The sequence below is a fragment of the Engraulis encrasicolus genome, chromosome 4, assembly GCF_034702125.1.
Source record: "Engraulis encrasicolus isolate BLACKSEA-1 chromosome 4, IST_EnEncr_1.0, whole genome shotgun sequence".
Taxonomy (NCBI): domain Eukaryota; kingdom Metazoa; phylum Chordata; class Actinopteri; order Clupeiformes; family Engraulidae; genus Engraulis; species Engraulis encrasicolus.
This window is the reverse complement of record NC_085860.1, coordinates 51,638,959-51,659,641: the sequence shown is the minus strand read 5'-3', so window position 1 is coordinate 51,659,641 and position 20,683 is coordinate 51,638,959. Positions and strand designations below refer to the sequence as shown.

Below are 20,683 nucleotides of genomic sequence, written 5' to 3'. Positions count from 1 at the left end.
TGCAACTGCACATAACCACCACCAGTCCAGCATACAACAGGGGTAGGGAGCTCGAGAGAGCACAGGAAGGACTCTTGATTGTGGAGAGGGATCAGTCGCACTGTGGCATATTATAGATACAAAATCGTGTTACTTAGGATTTCCCTGTGTGCTACCTTACGCTTGTTCGATCTCCATGTTGTGGATATCTACGGTTTTTACTGTACAATCACTTCCGCTTGGTTCTGACAGCAGCGTCTGACTGCGCCTGCGCGCTGACACGCCATGCGGAAGATGACTTGTCAGTGTTGTTGTGGAAAGCTGACAGGCACGTGAGCAGTGCAACGTCGTCTGCACACTACAGACGACATGGCGGCTACTACTCCTCCCAAGGTATTGGCAAGACACATTTTTCAATATATTTCCCAATGCGAAATAGATATCCCTCTTCTAAGAACTTTGGAGATCGGTATTGGTTCTCGGAACAACCTTACTCTTGATGGTTGGCTCAGAATACCCGGGGGTGAAAGGCTACACACTTCAACAGCTAGCTGTGTCACGAAAGCAGCTGATACTGTATTAGATGACTAGGTAGCTAACCAGCTAGCTAGGTAGCCCCCCAGACAGCTAATGTTAGCTGGCTACGTATGTTGACACCTGAGCTTCCACGAAAGCAAATACAATAGAGCTCTAAACGTCTCTTCTGTTTGTAATTGGAGCCAATGTTTGTGAGAATAGCTGCTATAGTTACGTATTACTCGGAAAAGGCTGTATTTTAATCAATGTGCGGTTGGCTTGTTTACATGCTTCAGGTGACAGGGTCTGTCTGTGGCATGCAGATTGTAAATGTTTGCCTGATAGTGTCAACAGAGTGCATGTGCTCTTCGAGTTTCTCGGAAACAGTGTTCAATCAGAGGAGGACACTTTGAATTAAACCACTGCCTTTGCAACCCTCATAAATTGTAGGCGGCATACAATCAATATGTTCTCCAGATTGAGACCATATTTATGGTTGGCTTTCGGATGAGCCTGCCAAAGGACGGTGAATATCTCCGTTGCTTTCCATATTGACTGAGGAAACTCAATATATGAAGTGTTTCTTAGTTTAAAAAAAATCTGACCTCTTAATAATACTTGCCTTTTAATTGTTACTTTGATGTGTCAGAAGATCCAGGCTGTCCAGAAATGTGACAAATGCCGATTTGTAGATTTACTGTAACAGCAAGGTCCGTTCGATTCTAATCTGAACATCATGAAAGAAAGCATTTGATGCTGCAGATAGAAGGAGATTGGGAGATCATCTGATCCCAGAGACTTTGTGGTTTAGGAACTAAGAATCTGGTGAGCACTATTTTTGGTTCAGTTGCGAACATTCATAATCGAACATGTCCATTTCCATTTCCCTAGGTGCTATTTGAGCATGAAGGAGTCTTTGTGCACTTAAACACAGATGATGAGGATGAGCCAGATTCACTGATATCAGGAGTCCTGCGGATCCTGGACAAGGTGGGTCACGTCACGTGTGTGCGCTGCGCATGCATGTGTTTGTGTATGGGAGAGTGTCTGTCTGTGTCTGTATGTATCTACTCTCTGATTTAAAACTGTGTGTATCTTTGTCATTCACCAATTTGTTGAGTGGAGATAATCTCTCTTTCTGTCTCGCTCTCGATCATTTTATTTGTGAAAAGTGATGCGTAAATACTCAGCTGTGGAGAGTGGGAAAAGTCATATCAATTTCAGCCATATAGCCTGTAGATGCTTGTTATGGGTATATAAACCAACCATTTATCCTTATGTGTGTTGTGTGCAGGATGGAGAAACCATGGTGGAGTACAAACCGCTGGAAGATACAGTCGATCCCTCAATCATGTTGTGTGCAGGCAAGGTACTGATCCTTTGCAAACAGTTAATGTGTCACCCTTTATGTGTAGTATGACAAAGGAGGTTGTCAGCCGACACAACAGCTTCCACAGCTACACTAATGCTGAGCAGAAGACTGCTGATTTGTTCATATTTAGGAGATAATTTTAGGTTTGCATAATTTATGAACAATTTGGTTTATATTGTAATGTTGGACATTATGATCAGTGAACCTCATAATAAGTAAATATTATGATGATGTATGTTTATTATGTTATTATTACTATGTCACAGCATGCTAAGTACTATTACATGTTAGTAATGGTTGGTTGTGTTTGCGTTGCTGTTGCACAGGACTCGAGTTCAGTGGTGGAGTGGACACAGTGTCCCTCTGACCGCTCGCACCCCCCAGTGGAGCCCCAGCAGAGCTGTGACACGGAGTGGGACATGGTGAACGCCACCTACTTCAAGAGGAAACCCTACGCTAACGGGGAAGGTGGGCATGTTTTTATTTTTAATTTAGTTTTTTGGGCTTCTTCTTCTGCTCGGCGATCTGAGCGAGCCGAGCGACGGAAGTAATTGACTTTGTATTGAGTCGAGAGACAAAAGCGATTCTGGAGACTAGAGCGATTTGCGCGACGAGCGCGACAGTTTGAAGTTGAAATCTTTTCAACTTTCAATGACGCGGTTCGGCGACAAGCCGCGACAGCCAATGACTGTATAGAGGTCAGTGACCACAGCCAATGGGAATGCTTGAATGCTTTGAATTCTGCCTGTACGGACATACTCTCGTCTCCTCAATCGCTCATATCGCTTGCCGCTGCACTCTGTCACTTGAATCGCATCGCGCCTTGTCTATTCGCGCGGTAACGTGAGAGAGAGAGACTGGGGAGGATTGGGAAATGACCTTGGGGAGGATCGGGAAATGACCTTGGCCCGGAATCAAACCCGGGTCTCCAGTATTAATACTCAGAGCCCTCAGGTGTTTGGGCCACGACCGGTGCTAATGGTGGGCATTATTACGGTCTTAAATGGTTTGCGCGCGCACACACACACACACACACACACACACACACGGCATTGGGCACCAACACTGAATGATGAGAAGGAGGACCAGGGTTTTTTTTAAGCTTACAGTGCCTCCCGAAAGTCTACACACCACTGTTCAAATTCCAGGTTTTTGCTATGTAAAAAAAAAATACAGTACAAGACAAATAATTTCAGAAATTTTCTCACTTAAATCTTAACTATTATCCTGCACAATGCAATTGACAACAAACCCAAAGCATTAAAGGGAAAGAATAGAAAATAAAAAACTTAAATGAACATGGTTGCATAAATATGCACACCCTTGAACTAATACCTTGTTGCAGCACCTGTCCTTCGATTACAGTACTCAGTATTTTTTGAGTAACACTCTATCAGCATGGCAAACGTTGATATGACAATTTTTTTTCCACTTATCTTTGCAAAAGCACTCCAAATCTGACAGATTGCGAATGCATCTCATCTGCACAGTCCTTCTCAGATCGCCCAACAGATGTTCCGTGTCATACAGGTCTGAACTCTGTCTGGGCCATTCTAAAACCTCAATCTTATAATGAAGCCATTTTTTGTTGATTTTTGGCATTTGCCTAAAGTAATTGTCGTTCTGAATGATTAAGTTCATCTGCATCATCACCTTTCTAACAGGGGGCAGAAGGTTTTGTGCCTCTACAATGGCCCCTGTGGAACTGTTCATAATTCCAGCCTCCCTGACTTAAGCCCCAGTTACAGCAGAAGAACAACAGTCACATAGCATGATGCTGCCACCACCATGCTTCACTTTACGCATGGCGCTACCTTGGCAATGTAGTGTTGTTTTTGTGCCAAACATACCTCTTGGAATTATGTCCAAAATGTTCGACCTCGGTTTCACCTGACCATAACATATCTTCTCACATGCATCTGGGAGATTATAGAAGTATTTTTTGCTAGATTTACTCCACCAAGAGATTGAACTTGGTCATAATTCCAAAGGGTATATTTGGCACAAATCATCACCCCAATAACACCATACCTAACATGAAGTATGGTGGTGGTAGCATTGTTCTTTTGTGCTGTTTTTCTTCAGCGGTAACTGGGGCCTTCATTATGGAGGAGAGAATTATGAAAATTTCCACAGGGGCCGTGGTAGTGGCACAAAACCTTCGGCCCCCAGGTAGAAAGGTAAAGATGCAGAGGAACTAATCTTTCAGAACGACAATTTCTCCAAGCACATGCCTAAGTCTACAAAAAGAATGGCTTCACCAGAATAATATTGAGGTTTTGGAATGGCCCAGACAAGCCAAAGGTGCTGCAACTAAGTATTCATTTAAGGGTGTGTATATTTATGCAACCATGTTAATTGAAGTTTTTTATTTTCTATTGTTTCCATTTAAAGCTTTATGCTTGTTTCTCAATTGCATTGTACAGGTTAATAGTTTAGATTGAAGGTGGAAAAAGCTGTGAATTCATTTGTCTTTCTGTCATTTTTACATCACAAAAACCTGACATTGGAAGAGGGGTGTGTAGACTTTTTGAAGCCACTGTAAATTAAATCTTTGGCTGCAAGCATTTTCAGTACATTTGTTTGAGAAGCCACAATCGACTACAAAGATTATATGGATTTACTGGTAAGAAGCCATGCTCAGGGGGGCACTGTGGCACAGCGCGCTAAGCCCCCCACATTTGGGCTTGCATACCCACTAGGGCTGTAACGATACATCCAACTCACGATTCGGTTTGTATCACAATATATGACCCACGGTTCGATATGTCCCACGATTTTTATTTTTTATTTTTTAAGGAAAAAAAAAAATAAGAAAAAATTAATTAATTAATTAATTTTCATTAATTTTGTAGGTGTACTAAATGATTTTGCAGATATACCACTGCAACCTGTTCCCCAGGTGTTGACATCAAAGCACAACACAGAAATAAGGGATATTAGTTCACCAAGGAAAAATAGGCTTATTATTAATAGGCTTAGATCATATCATGCTGAGATGCTGACCGTGTGTGAGAGAGACAGAGACGGAGAGAGAAGGGTCAGGGTTCCAGTAGGTAGCCTATAACAACTGTCTCACATTATCAAACATTATCCAATTAATATCCAAACATTAACTGAAAACAACACTGGTCATATTTCGTCAGGAAACATGTTGTATAAAGTTACTTACAGAAATGCAACACTTGATTTTGATGTTTAATATTTTTTTTTAACTTTTTTGATCGTGCAGCAGTGCGCCACGCTTATACAAATAAAGCTCGAAATGTACCTCAGTTATGTTCTCATTATGCAACACGCACAATGTCCTTTGTTTGGTTTTGTGATTTGACATTTTGTCAAAAGCGGGAATGGATGCAGAGGCTGAAATAGAGCATGTTTTCGATAGGCAGGCGGTCAATGCGGGGAAGAAATAATGCTGCCTAATATCCACATCGACCGTTCGCCCGACTTCAGACACTTCCCTTATTAGAGCGTAGCGTGGTTTGAGAATTTGGGCAGGCGAAGCATCTCGCTCTCTCGCTCTCTCTCTTTCTCTCCCTCGGCTCAACGTCTATCCCCACTCAACATGCATCCGCGCATGCATGAATCAAAAAATATTCGTACGTTTGTTAAAGCCTTCTTGGTCTGTTGTTCATTTCTGTGCTTTACCTTCCGACGTTTTTCATCTTGCGGAGGTTTCTCAGGCAATTGATAACAACAAATGCACGTGCTGGTTGGACGGAACATTTTAAGAGAGGGGTGAATGGAAGTGTTACTCGCACATGTCAGTGCGCCCCTTTTCTACTCGTCTTTTTTAAGCGCATATGCAAACAGTTGCCTGTATCCTGCTGTTTTGAGGGATAACAACTTTGACAGGGCGCATCGCGATTCTGTGAGGAAGGGTCGCTATAGGGGTTCGTGGGTCTGCGTACCGCGGTCCCTCGGTTCGATGCAATATCGTTACAGCCTTAGTGCCCACCCACGGGGACCCCGGTTCAAGTCCGGCTGGGGTCATTTCCCGATCCTTCCCTGTCTCTCTGTCCCATTCGTTTCCTGTCACCATCTTCGACTGTCCTGTCAAATAAAGGCATAAAAGCCCCTAAAATATATTTTTTTAAAAAGGAAAAAAAAGAAGCCATGCTCAGTTTAAATGAAGACAGTGGCCATGTCTCAAATGACACACTTTTGTCAGTGCACAGTGCACACAGTGCACTGAGGTCTTAAGTGCATAGCGTCATGGAAAAAATTGAGCATTAATGCACTGTGCCCTCGCTGGAAGTGACCGCTGGCGCTGAGCATGGCATTAGCTCGCCAAAATACGAGTTGGCTACTGTTTACAATGCACAGCGTCTGGTGCATTGCTGTATTTCCATGTTCTTCACCCCAAAGGACAACAATCACACATACAATACTTTGGTTGGCATGAAAAGGTTGGTGTCCCATCAACATTACTTACAGAATTAGGACACTGTTGACCAAACTCTTCTACTGAACTGAATGCCACATTTCCTTCGTGTCATTGTCAACATGGCCGCCGTTTAGTGCGTGCAGTGTCCATCATTCAAGCACTGCATTTTTCCGCCATTGTTAGGGGATCATCCTGGCACTTTCAGTGCACTGGCTCAAGTGAAATTTTCAGCGTGAGCGCCACAGGCACTGAAAAACAGTGCCTGAAGTGCACAATTGCTGCATTTGAGACACAGCCCATGCCTAGCTGCCCTCTCATCCTGCTTCACCTTCAGTTCCTTGTACATGAGGTCGACAGCAGATTTGTTCAGGGGGTTCTCACAAGCGTTGGCTATGTGGCCATCACCTCTGCATCGACAACAAAACCAGGGGCCTCATTTGTCATCAGTTCATAGAATGCCTTCTATATTGTGTCCGATGAGTGAAATATAGAATGTTCGCAAGTACAGAAAAATATGGATTTATTTATCAAACGTGCGTTGACTTCTCCACACGCACACTTTGGGTAATTTGCATCCCGAAACGGCTCCAGGTAACCATTTATGGTATTAAAATACATTCACATGCCATGTTTATTTGAAAGCACCACCCTGTTTGGACAAATGCAGATCTACGCGCGACATGAAGTGCTGGCGGGAAGTGCAGGGATAGAAACATTTCCGTGGCAGAAATGGAGATGTGGTGTTTCAAAAAATGTAATCGAAGGAGACGCACATGGACGTGAACACGTGTCAAATCGCACACTTGTCATACTCCGTTGCAATTCAAAGAAAACTATATACGGCGCGGCCAAGATTATTTGCAATTTCATGTTTCTTCCGCTCGCCTCGCATGCATGGTCTAGCATGTTCGTAGATTTTGGCACATTTCTACATACATGTTCAAGTACATGTTCATAATTCCCACACTTTGCTCAGGAATGATCACTTTACACACAAATCTGTTGGTAAGAACATGTGAGAAATGAGGGTTCAGGCCTTGGGCTGAGGTCTGTGTGTAACCTGAGAAGTTGCTCTGTGGACTTGAGCCTCTGCTTGGATTGTGGATTGGTTCACTTTCTGTGTTCGACTCTCACATTCTGGAACTATTTTGGAACTATGTCAATGGCGATCATTTTGTCAAAGGGTCCATGTGCCGCCATCTTGGTGTAAAAATGGAACACAGAGGTCAGTGGGATTATCCCAACTCTTACTTCCATGGGTCTGGGATCAGGATGCATGCCCATACCTGTACCTGTACCTGTACAGGCAGTGAGAGGCAGCTATGGCCGTGTGCACAGCTCTCCTTTTCAAGCCGTCGTCTCCCATGAGTACATTTTTGACACCAATTAGAAGGGAAGTGCTCCTCACTGCTGAGGTTATGTCCGGACAAGGTTGTTGTTGCTTTTTGTGACAAGGTTGTGCTTTTTGTTGTGTGCTTTTTTTTGTGCCTCTAACAGAGGTGTCAAAAGAAAAAGTGCATATGTGGTGTACGGTGATAACACTATCACATGACATTACATAGCTGTTACACCATTTACTCCATTGTACCTAATGACATAGACTGTGTTGTTACTGAAAAAAAAGCTAAAAACCTAACAAGGACCCACCACAAACTTCTTCCAATCAGTGCAGAGTTGGTTGATCGTAATACAAGTACACAGGTCTTCTGGTTACTCAGATAAGTTATTTGTTTTGGAAGGAAACTGTTTCTTTTTTTACTTTTGATTTTACTTTTGCCACCTCTGGCCACTAATGCAATAGGACGGAAAATTGGGACCAGAATTGAGCAGGAGACTGAAAGTGTGTCTGGAAATTATGTAGACCACCAGACAGATACCGGTTTTGTAACTAAAAGGTAAATAATATGTGCAAGTGTGAGGTAGGAAACCATGTTCAAAGAATGAGTGAGCATAATGTTTGCTGAAGAAGAGAGACCTAATAAGCCTGCATGTTTTTTTTTCTGAATATTCATTCTTTGAACCTGTTTCAACAGTCTTGTAAAGGCAAGGCAACACCTTCTAATCCGAACTGTTCCAGAACTCCCATCGGCGTTGAGGTTTCCTATTCCAATCGCATGCTGCACAAATCTGTGCAATGACGATGCATTCTGAACGTACCCAAAGCAACACCTTCCATTAGGGGTTGACCGATACGGGTTTTTTAATGGCTGATGCAATACCGAATTTTTTTTTTCACCACCCTTGGCCGTTACCCGATTTCTGATACCCGATATTTGATGCCGATAGGGTTTTTTATTTTTCTTATTTTTTAAAAAGGTTAAAAAATGACAAATATTCCAGGTCTCAAGTTAAAAATAAACATTCCTTTAACATTATCAAATTGAGGTAGAACTTGTAACATTTAAACACCCACTCTAACAATTAAGTAATGTCTAACAATCAAGTAAAAAAAAAGTGTCTTGGTGCTTTTAAAAAAACCCAAATGACATAAAATAATAAATACTGCGCATCGGCCAAAACCACACGCGTATCGGCCGATACCGATACACGGAAAAATTGCAAATATCGGCCCGATACCAATACCGATATATATATCGGTCTATCCTTACCTTCTACTCTAACTGTTCCTCAGGTTCCTCATACCAGACGCAGGAGAAGAGCCGCTGGGCCTTCTGCGTCAGTGCGTCTGACCTGCGGAGCGTGACGATGAAGACTGAGGGCTGGACACACCTGGTGCTGGGCCTGAAGGACGACAGCAGCCTGCCCCCCCTACACTTCCACCAGGGAGGCAGCCAGGAGTTCATGGCCTGCCTCAGGAGATGTGTGCACCTCACAGAGTAAGGAAGAGCTTGTTAGTTAGTTTGTTTGTTTCGTATTTGTTGATTTCGCCCTCTGCAGTTTGTGTGAGCTTGCGTGGTGGCTGCCAACATGCCTATCTGGACATGTGTAGTCATCTTTTTTTGTTGTTGTTTTCCTTGCCTCATGGTTTGAATGTTTTTCATCCCAGAGTACCAACAGTCAGTACAAATGGGAATCTCCTGTGGTGCACTTAGTCAGATTTTCTTGTGGAAAGCATTTTTTTCACAACGCTCGTTCGAGACCGTCAGCCAAGAGTTGCATGTTGCAGTTTGTGACAGTGGGCTGCAACAGCCGTCAGAAGAGTCAGCGTGTGCCTGGCTATTAACCCATTTTGTCCTAAGCCCTTTTTGGGAAAGGGTGCCCTCTGCCTATTAAATCCTAAATATCTCAGCCGCCGAAGCACATACCGTACAAACGAATTACATTTAAAAGCTAGGACCCTTGTTTTGCCTTAGAATGTGTTCATCCAGCTCTAACTTACCCACATTTTTAATAAAGCAGCTCAAATCTCAAGAACCTGAATGCCTCAAGGACACAATGGGTTAATGACTAAGTGACAGTGGCAGTGGGAAGTGAGTGAATAGCTGTTCTGTTTGGAAGGAAAATGTATTTGTTTCCCTCTGACTTGTCTCAGACGGGCTTATGTTTTATGCTTATGTTTATGCTTCAAGGAAGGTGCATCATTTATTTCACTTAGTCTGAACAGAAATGGCAATGGATAGATGGACCAGACATGCGGTGTATTTTAGAAAGGAACATTTGATAGCCAAGTGACTGTAGACATTTGGTCCTTTGTAGTGGTGGACAAAGTGAAAGTACTTTCGTGGTGTAATTACAACAGTAGCACATTAATCATGATATTAATTAGCTGTTACACCGTTTACTCAAATTTACCTACCTATTGAGATAGACTTTGTTATTACTGAAAAACAATAAACACCTAACAAGGACCCACCACAAACTCAACCCAACCTGAGCAGAGTCAGCTTATTGTCAGACAAGTACATTGGTCTACTATTTACTCAGATACGTCACCTGTGTTGGAAAGAAACTGTTTCTTTTTTCTTGCTTTTACTTTTACTTTGTCCACCACTGGTCCTTTGTGGGAGCTGATTAAAATAAAACAAAGTCGACGTTGTAAGTATTACTTCGAATGATGAATATTTTCAGACCGAAGCAGTAGTCATGGTAAGCAGTTAGGGCGTCAGACTTGTAGCTCAAAGGTTGCCGGTTTGACTCCCAACCCGCCAGGTTGGTGGGGGCAGTAATTAAACAATGCTCTCCCCCATCCTCCTCCATGACTGAGGAACCCTGAGCATGGTGCCGTCCCGCCGCACTACTCCCTTTGGGGCGCCATTGGAGGCTGCCCCCTTGAACGGATGAGGCATAAAATGCAATTGTGTTGTGTGCAGTGTGCAGTAAACACTTTTGTGTGCTATTGGGTGCAGTGTCACAATGGCGATGGGAGTTGGAGTTTCCCGGTTGGGCTTTCACTTTCACTTCACTTCAGTGTGAAGAAAAGGATGCCTTTTCATAACAGCATCTCTTTGGACACTAGAGGGCACTCTAGGTGTGTCTTTAAAACCCAACGCCTAGTAGTGATGCCTACGGATGTGACACTTGTCTCTCCACATCTATCTGCACTCACTCACTCACTCACTCACTCACTCACTCACTCACTCACACACACACACACACACACACACACACACACACACACACACACACACACACACACACACACACACACACCCCTTCTCTCTCTTATTTACTTTCTCTGTGGGAAATATCATAGGCGATTAGCTCTTGGTGGTTTCTCATCCCAGAGACGCGTCAGCAAAGCAGGCGAGCAGATAGCTGTTATTACAGTTCTTATCACTGCCACTCTAGTGTGATGAAAAGAAAACCAGAGTGATTATTATTACGAGGCGATGGATGGCGCTTCTATCCCAATGGCTTGCTGTTTACTGCCATAAAGCCATCAGCTGTTTACTGCCATAAAGCCATCAGGGAGGAGTCCTGTGACATACTGCTTTGCATTTTTTAAACCTGACACACACCTGCAGCACTGACACACACCTACAGCACTGACACACACCTACAGCACTGACACACACCTGCAGCACTGACACACACCTGCAGCACTGACACACACCTGCAGCACTGACACACACCTACAGCACTGACACACACCTACAGCACTGACACACACCTACAGCACTGACACACACCTACAGCACTGACACACTACACCTACAGCACTGACACACACCTACAGCACTGACACACACCTACAGCACTGACACCTACACCACTGACACACACCTACAGCACTGACACACACCTACACCACTGACACACACCTACAGCACTGACACCTACAGCACTGACACACACCTACACCACTGACACACACCTACAGCACTGACACACACCTACAGCACTGACACCTACAGCACTGACACACACCTACAGCACTGACACACACCTACAGCACTGACACACACCTACAGCACTGACACACACCTGCAGCACTGACTGCGAAGCCGACATGTTGATGTATTGATGGTATGTGCTCTATGCATTAAGTTTATGTAGCCGTTACTGCAGTCAGTACTAGTCCCTCTTAGCTGAAAACACTCGACTACATCATAACAACATTGATGTAACAGATCATTGCAATTTTGAAGACAATAGAGGTTAAAACATAGTTTTTTTCCTTAGTCATATTTTCTGTATAATTAAGAGTTTTAAAAACAAAGGATATGATGTTGTTTTCCCAAAGTCAGAGCCATAGAGGAGGAGAGTTGCGCAATTGGAGGACCAGGAATTAAACTGCAGCCCTGCCTTTCAACGAGATCGAGGTCGTGCCTAAAGCGGCTGTCTTTCCATAGACTCAACATAGAATCACCACATAAAAAGTCAAAAATATAGGACTAACGAACTATACTGCGTGGTAATTACCACAAATATGTAAACTATCAACTGTCTCGGTAATGATAATCACAACAGTTTTACCATCTGTGATGTTTATCTGAAGTTATTACTACGAACAGCAAGTCTTGTCATATTCCCTGCATTGCATTGCATTGCATTTGCTGTGTGCTACGCCCACTTCTAGGAACTAACATTCGCAACGCTGAGCAGTTCTGAGACGCTAAACAGCTAATTTCGCTAATGCTAAAGTGGGCCCTAGCACACAGTGGAGATTGCCCGACTCTGTTTCTATATGGCTCTGCTCTAAGTGCCTTGGGCTCCGCAGCCCAATATAGTATATAGCAGTATAGTATATAGCAGTGTTTTAGTACAGTATAGAGTAGTATATAATAAAGAATCCTAGCCTGTCCATCCTACCTAACGATATGCTGTATGTGCTCTTTCTCCAGGTGTCCAAGGGACAAGATGACGTTCCTCGTAAGCTGCCACAACAAAGCCCTCTCGCAGTCCTTTGAGCACCTGTTGGACGATGCGAACTTCGGCCTGGTAGATGTAAGTGGAGTGTCTGTTTTAAGCCCCTGTCTGAGTCATTCATCTTGCAGACATACCGTAGTTTGGCACAACAGGAGGTATTTTTATAGTGTCTAGACTCTAGACTGGTCACATTCAGACTAACACGGGTTAATACCTAACAGGTGAATACTGAACAACATAGTACCTCTGAGTTTATTCAGACCCAACATGAGGAGTAGCACTTTGCCAACTTTTAAAAATAATTTGAATAATGATTAATATGCCATTTATACAATTAACCACACCCAAATGTAGCTGGGAGATATCCGGACCTCAAGGATACAATTCAAATGTTAACGACTTTTTGTGTGTGCGCGTAATTATCGACCAGGGCCCATCACTTGTGCCTCATTGTTTCCATGTTTAAGCCACCTTATGGAGAATGGTGATAGCGAAAAATAATAGCAGCTCTTGCATCATGTCACTAATCAGAACCAATGTTTTGTTTTGTTTTTTCATATCAGATCTTATCACCCACAGCTAATGTATTTCCTTTCAAATCACCTAGAGCAGATATGGTTCCTCTAATGCAGTGTTTCTCAAACTTTTTCAGACCAAGGATCACTTTGTCCCAAATATAGTTTTCAGGGACCACCTGTCAATTGAATTGGCTTTGTTCATGCTACAACTTTAAGGCACTGAAAATTAAGATGTGAACCATTTTTTTTGCATAGATTAAGCTTACAGGCCTGTCTAACTGTAGTGAAGGAACACGTTTAGATGTGTTCCGCCTATAATATCTAATAATGTTACAAATATATCCTATGCTAGCCTGTCTTGGACACGTTTTCTACATTTTTGGAAATCCACAGCTGCTGTGGTCCCTGGCCGGACCACACTTTTAGGGTTTGTAGGCTGACCAGAACGGAGCAGGTGCCAGTGTCTATACCAGTTGCATTCGGCATTAAAGTGCTCATCTGTGAACGGCCCGTGTTCATACCGAGCTCTGAACGTTTTGTGCACGTGACCGTGTTACCCGGCTGAACCTGCTGACGGCCACGTTGTCGTCACGGTTCGCGGGGGAAAAAGCAAGTATAGTACTTTCCGGTTCGCGAACGCTAATTTCTGTGGCGTGAACACGACGGCCGGTTCGCGATTAGATGCGGGAACGGGCGCCGACATGGTTCTCAAACGGCCTGAATGCGCCCTTTGAGAACCACTACTCTAATGCCGTGTATAGACCAGGAGCAAACGGAGCGAACAAAGCGACGGTAGTCATTATTTCTCTATGGAGGGCACGCGACATACGCTACCAAAGCGAATTCCTCAGGAGCGAAGCTTCTTGCGCGACCAGAATGAATTTTGACGATTAAACTAAATCTAATCGCTGGCGAATTCGCTCTGACGCTGTTCGGCGAAAACCGATCGGAACGTTCATATCTCCGAATGTCCCAGGCTGCCAAGCCAGAGCCGTTATGTGATTAGCTGAATCAAACATGTCAATGCTGCGTCTGGAGCGAATACAGCGAATTCAAGGCGAAACTTCTTCTGCTACCCACGCTACCAGGCAGCGTAGTTCGCTCTTGGTCTGGACACGGCATAATAAATCCTATTCTTTTCTTTTCTCCTCCCAGAAGCTGAAGAAGGACCCGTACACCGCCACGCTTGGCGGCTTCTCCAAGGTGACCAACTACATCTTTGACGCGTTCCGCGGGCCGGAGCTGGAGCAGAGGGAGAGGCCGGCCGAGGAGGTGTCCGACATCTTGGGAGAGATCATCCCCGGCCTGGAGATCGACCACCTGGAGGAGCCGGGCTTTGAAGTCATCACACGGGTAAGATCAAGGTTGTTAGGCCCTGCCGTGGTGGCCTAAAGGCACTGGGTAGCTACGCCGGCAACCCGGGTTTGATTCCAGCCCGGGTCATTTGCCGGTCCTTCCCCATCTCTTTCCCCCCACTCATTTTTTCTGTCTCTCCTCCACTGTCCTGTCAAAAATAAAGGCAAAAATCCCTAAAAGTAAAATAAAAAAAAGACCAGGGTTCAATGCCGGTAGTCTTGACTTGACTTGGCACAGTTGGTTACAGTTGGAGGTTATCAAACTGTGGTGAGCGTTAACCAGGACTCAAGTTCATTAGCCAAGGCTGCACAGGTAAGCGATAGCCAGGACTCAAGGTCATTTCTTCAGGTAAAGGATACCTAGGGCCCTGTCCGAAGACTGTAGTAGGCACTGCCTCTTTACAAGTAATTATCTCACTCGGCATCCTGATCAGTAGTTCGTATGTAGAAAGCCAGCCAATATTAAACACAATTCGAATGTACTACAGCACCGCCATTTACATAACCTTTGAACCGGATCGGTCACTGGCCGATTCACAAATGACCTCCCAGTTGTCGACCTCCCGATTCCTCGGATAGCGAAGCATATATGACCAGATAATCTAGAAAGTCATCCGGGTACCATTCGCCTCCTGGTTGAAAGCCCACTAGGGTATTCGGCTGCACTACATAGTCGGTTCCTTATTTTGGGCCCTCTACACCAGTGTTTCTCAACAGGGGTGCGGGCCCCCCTCAGGGAGGCTGCAGAAACGTGGCTGATAAATTATGTAATATAATACATATTTTTCTAAATTGATAAGTTAATGCTAGTCAGTGGAATCTTTCATCTGCCATTTACGCACAATCAGTCAGCTGTGACGTCTCCAAATGTGTTACTTTTCTAAGCTTTTGTGGTATAGGATGCGATGCCATGTTACGGCTTGTTGGTTTGGGGTGCCTTGAAGTTTTTCACGAATTGAAAGGGTGCCTCGCCTAAGAAAAGGTTGAGAAACACTGCTCTACACAAGAAGGCAGTAGGGACTGTACGATGGAGCCTAGAGCTCGTGGTTGTTAGGCATACCGGGTAGTTGAAGCTCATCAAGGGCATCAAAGTCATCGCCCAGGTAAGAGTTAACCAGGCTCCAAGGTTTCTTGCCATTCTTCACATTCAAAAGAGGTTAGCGGGGCTTTATGTCGTTAGCTAGCCTTCAAAATCATTATGTAAAGACCAGCCTGGCTTGCAGGTGTTCCGCTGGCGTTTGCCAAAACAGTTGTTGTATGCAGTACTGTAGGTCAGTGGTTCTTAACCTGGGGTGCGGGCACCCCCTGGGGGTGCGCCAGAGATTTCAGGGGGTGCGAGGAATTTTGTTTGTGTTGAGGTTGTGACCAATATTCTGCTAGCAAACATTATAAGTTGGCCAAATTCACCAAATTAAAGCAAATTGAAGCATCTTTTGTTCCCCTTTTAAAGGTATTAAAGTATTGATTAAAGTCTCAAGCAAGAATGATTGTAATGAATCACTTAAATCATATTTAGTGCGTATACACGTGTATACTTTTGGATTGGGGGTGCGTGGCTTGTCTTGGGCACAGGTAAGGGGGTGCGTTAAGAAAAAAAAGGTTAAGAACCACCGCTGTAGGTTGTGCTGGTGTATGCTGCTAACACAGGTGTGTGTTTGTGCAGGTGGACCTGGGTGTATGCTAACACAGGTGTGTATTTGTGCAGGTGGACCTGGGTGCGAGGCCAGAGGTACAGCGAGGGCACCCCCTCTCCCTGGAGGAGTGGCACAAATACCAGGACCAGGAGGGCCGAGTACGCAAAGTGGCCGAGCTCAAAGACAAGATCTTCAAAGGGGTACGGCCACTGGCACTCATGTTTTTTTCTGTGTGTCTGTGCACTAGACACGTTTTATATCGTTCCTCCTGACCGCCAGAGGCGGTGCTTACAGCACATGGATATCCATGCACGTCAGTGCAGGTCGAGTACTTAGTAACAACAAATTCACTTGTGACCTGGGTGACGTCACCCGGTGACCCCGGGATCGGGGTCAAAAGAGCAACGCACCCAGGAAATGTCCTCTTTTCATTTCTCGCGTATCATCGCAGGTCGCGAGTGCTGTGAAATGTAACATTACTGGATTTTGGACTAGCGCCTGTCGGTTTCGTTACCCTCGGGATTGGGGCTGTGTTTTTACATCCCCCAAGAAACTGCGCTTTGGTCCCCTTCGTTTTCCTCAGATATCCCATGTTTGCGTAGAGGTAATGCGTTGCCTCATTGCCGAGTGTCCTCGCTCGGTTGAGCTAAGCTACCTGTTGTATCCCTCGCCCCGACGCGGTGTTCACGCCGCTGATGGCTTCCACCGGCATTTCATTTGGAGGTAAGCCGTGTTGTTAATATCTTATTTCTGTCGCCGCTTGGTTCCAACTTTCCAGCGGTGTTTCCCGCCGCTGTTTTGTTTGGTAAGCGGTTGTGGTTAACGTCGCCTCTCTGTTGGCTGACTGAACTGCTTGTTAGACCATGGCGTTTGCGTGGTGTTGGTGCGCCGCTGTCGTTTGCTTCATTCAGATTTCATTGATTCTCGCTTTGTTTCCAGTGTTCCCCCGCTGGTTTTGTTTGATAAGCGGTTATGGCGCACGACTCCTCCTCAGTTTATAGTTCGATCCTTGCTCAACTATTTGAACTGTTGCAACGTTGCTAACTTATTGGTAATACGCTGGTGTACTTGCGCCTTCAGCCTGTGCCTGTCCACGGGCTGACTTGCGTTAGCGCATTCTGTTAAGTTCTAGTATTGCCGTTACTTACATGCATTACGGCTTCCTTGTCTGCGTGGCGGTGGTTCATCTACAATTTGCATTGCCCCGGTGTTCTCGCCAAAGGGCCCTCGCACCGCTACATGCCAGCTCCATTGTTTACATGGTTAGTGGGCACTTGACGCTAGTGTTCTCCCTACTGGGCCACGCACCGTTCTATTATTCTGTTACCATGTTTAGTATTATGGTATTATTATATTCTGCCAACTGCCTGTGTAATCACTCAGTTGTCGCCTGGTCGTTTGTTTGCTTGTCTCCTCATTGGGGTGCCTCCGCCCCTGTGATGTGTATTGCCATGCACTTGTATTGCTGTGCATTTCGTACAGCCTAGTGATGTTGGCTGTGGTTATGTTCCCTACTGTGAGTCGCTTTGGTTGGACAGCGCCTGCCCAGTGCCAACTGCAATGTGCAGTTTGTGTCATTGCTTGCTTGTCAGCTTGGTGTCCTCGCCTGTCTGCTGGCGCCTTGTTGGCTACACTCGGGGTGCTCTCGCCCCGGTGTTGTGTGTTTGCAGTCTTCACCTCACTGCTGTCTTCATTATTGACCGCCATTGGGGTGCCCTCGCCCCCTGGGTTGTGTATTTGCAGTGCTTACATTACATTACATTACATTTGCTGTGCTTACTTGTCAGCGGGGTGTCCTCGCCTACCTGCTGACTTCCTTACTCTCCGCCATTGGGATGCCCTCGCCCCTGGTGTATATTTTGCATTGTGTGCTTACACGCATGTGTTTTGGCTGCCATTGGGGTGCCCTCGCCCCCTGGGTTGTGTATTTTCCGTGCTTACTTGTCAGCGCGGTGTCCTCGCCTACCTGCTGACTTCCTTACTGACCACCATTGGGATGCCCTCACCCCTGGTGTATATTTTGCATTGTATGCTTGTGTACACATGTGTTTTGGCTGCCATTGGGGTGCTCTCGCCCCTTCGATGTGTTTCTTTTCAGTGTTTGCTCGCCTTCCTGGTGTCCTCGCCTCCCTGCTGGCTTACTTATTGACTTCCGTTGGGGTGCCCTCGCCCTAGTGTGTATGTTGCATTGTTTGCTTGTCAGCCCAGTGTCCTCGGCTGCCTACCGACTTCCATGTTGGCTACCATGTTGGGTTTTTTCCCACTGCTGCGCCGACTGCTGGGTGGTCCTGGAGATGGATGTCGACCCTCACAAGTGCCCCTCCTTCCTGGGAACGCCTGTGGCGGGGTTTAACCTGCTTGGCCTGTGCAGCCTGCGTGTTGCTGGGCCATGTGTGGGCCCTCCGCCTGACGCGCGCCGCAGGGTGGACGTGGTGTTGGCTGTTTGGAGTGTTGGACGTTCTACCTCCCCTCCTCTAGCCTCCTGCTCGGAGGGCACAGGGTGGCAGTGTTCTCGCTTGCACACCGCATGCCGGCGACGTAGCCGGTTTCTGTTGCCGCCATGCCGGTTGCCTGCCGCCGATACCGGCGGCATGCCCTGTTTCAGGATGTACCTGGTACAGCGCTGCTGCGTTACCTCTGTTCCCAGTCTGGTGACTGTTTTGTTTGGCCATGGGTGATCTCGCCTGGGGCTGGGACTACTTGTGCATGCCGGTGGCGTTTCCGCCACGAGGGCTGCTTCTACCGCGTGTGCATGATTACTCCCTGTCCGATGTGTTCAACTTTGTTTATCATCTGGAGTCTGCCCGACAACCTCCCTCTGAGTTTGTATAGCCATGGGTGATCTCGCCTACGGCTAGGACTACTTGTGAATCCCGCTGGTGCTCCCACCACTGCGGCTATTTCTATTTTATGTGGATGGTTCCGTCACGCCTTCTGTTCTGAACACTCCTCCGGGATCTTCAGACCTTTGCACGTCGCCTCCCTGAGTTGTTTTCTGGCCATGGGTGTTTTCCGCCCTGTAGGCTGCTCCACTACCGTCGACGCGTGCGCTACTGCGCCTGCTATGGTGTGTTGACGGGGTCCAGACATCCTGCCGTTGTTCTGTGCGCATAGGTTACACGGTGGCGCTGCATGCTTGCACTAATTGCGCCCTTGCGTGGCTGTACGGCGTGAGTGTTCCCGCTCGTCCGCTGTTCCCTGCATCTCTCCGTTGTCTAACGGCTGTTGACCACCGTCCTAATGTGTCATTCTGGCTGTGGGCGTTTCCGCCTGTAGGCTACTTGATGCCGTTGCCACTTGTGCAGCTACGGCAGCTACGGTACGTTGTGGTGGTCTTGTGCATGAGTGATCTCGCTCTGGCTACTGTTATCTCTGTCCTACGACTGTTTAGTGTCGTCCTCCTGAGTGTTTGGCCGCTGGTGGTTTCGCCTGTGGGCCTCTTGATGATGCCACCGGCGCTTACGCCTTGACGGCTGCTGCAGGCTGATGTGTGGGCCTTGATACCTTTGTGATAGTATCGGATGTGCATGGTTTGCATGATTGCATTGCAGTGAGTGGTCCAGCTCCCTGTCCTGCGGCCTGGCTTGCTTTTATTCATCGCCTTGCGACTGGTACGAGTCGTTATCCAGGCTTTGGTTGGCAGTGGCCGGTTTCGCCCGTTGGCTTCTTGAGCACACCAGGGCACCCGCGCCGTCATGGCTGCTGCCGCTGTTGGAGTGACTTCGCTCCAGATCATGCTGTGTAGCTCGCTACTCTTTACCATGTTGGCCGTGGGCGGTCCCGCCTGTCGGCTCCTTGAGTGTGCCGTTGGTGTCTACGCCTCTACGGCTGCTGCTGCTGTGTGGGAGTGGTTCCGCTCCATGCCCTATTTTCTGCTTGTCTGCATTATCATTGGACTGTTACGCGTCATCCTCTGGGGCCTGTTTGGCCGTGTGCGGCTTCACCGTGGGCTGATTGTGGTTGCCGTTGGTGCCCTCGCCACTTCGGCTGCGGCTGCTATATGCGAGTGATTCCGCTCTGCCTCCTATTGTCCGCTTTTGCCCACTGCCCTATGGCTGGCGCATCGTCCTTCGGACCTTGCGGGGCCTTTGACTGTTTCGCCCCTTGGCCCTCTGGTGGTCCACTGTGGCTGATGCCACTGTTTGTGAGCGTTCCTGCCCCGAAGCAGTTGTCTGCTTTCTTTGTCTTCAGCCTGCTGCTTGTTGTCCTCCGTAGGCCCTTGGTGACTTCGCCATGGCCTCGCTGGGGGGTGCCCTTGGTGCCTACACCACTGCGGCTACGGCATGTATGTGGGAGTGGTCCCGCTCCATATTCTGTTGCCTTACATGTTTCCCTGTTTTCATGGGATCGCTTTCCCCAGGGGTGATGATGGTGCCACTACAGCTTCTGTTGCTGTACGTGGGCGGCCCTGCTGCATGTTTTGCCTTTTTCTGACGACTGTTCCTCGTCGTCTCGCTAAGCTCGCCTCGTGGGTGATCTCTCCTCGCTGTTTCCAAGCGCCGGTGGGTGACTGCGCCCTTACGGCTGCTACTACGGTGTATGGATGGTTAGGCCCCATGTTCTGCTATCGGCTGCAGGGGCATGATGGTTCACTTATCGCGGGCGAGTGCGCCCTGTGTCGTCTCGTGCCTTCTCTGGGCCTGGCTTGT

The 20,683-nt window shown here is 46.7% G+C and overlaps 1 protein-coding gene across 1 annotated transcript in view; it reads left to right on the top strand.

Moving 5' to 3' along the window:
* The first annotated feature begins 294 nt into the window (after window positions 1-294).
* The window catches only part of tbc1d15 (TBC1 domain family, member 15), a 42,034-nt gene continuing 21,645 nt past the window's right edge, over window positions 295-20,683 (top strand). Inside the window, exons 1-8 of the mRNA XM_063197672.1 lie at window positions 295-372; window positions 1,387-1,485; window positions 1,790-1,864; window positions 2,194-2,335; window positions 8,890-9,094; window positions 12,503-12,605; window positions 14,201-14,398; window positions 16,106-16,234. Coding sequence (XP_063053742.1) covers window positions 349-372; window positions 1,387-1,485; window positions 1,790-1,864; window positions 2,194-2,335; window positions 8,890-9,094; window positions 12,503-12,605; window positions 14,201-14,398; window positions 16,106-16,234 — 975 coding nt within the window. The 5' untranslated portion in view covers window positions 295-348. The remainder of the gene's footprint in view (window positions 373-1,386; window positions 1,486-1,789; window positions 1,865-2,193; window positions 2,336-8,889; window positions 9,095-12,502; window positions 12,606-14,200; window positions 14,399-16,105; window positions 16,235-20,683) is intronic.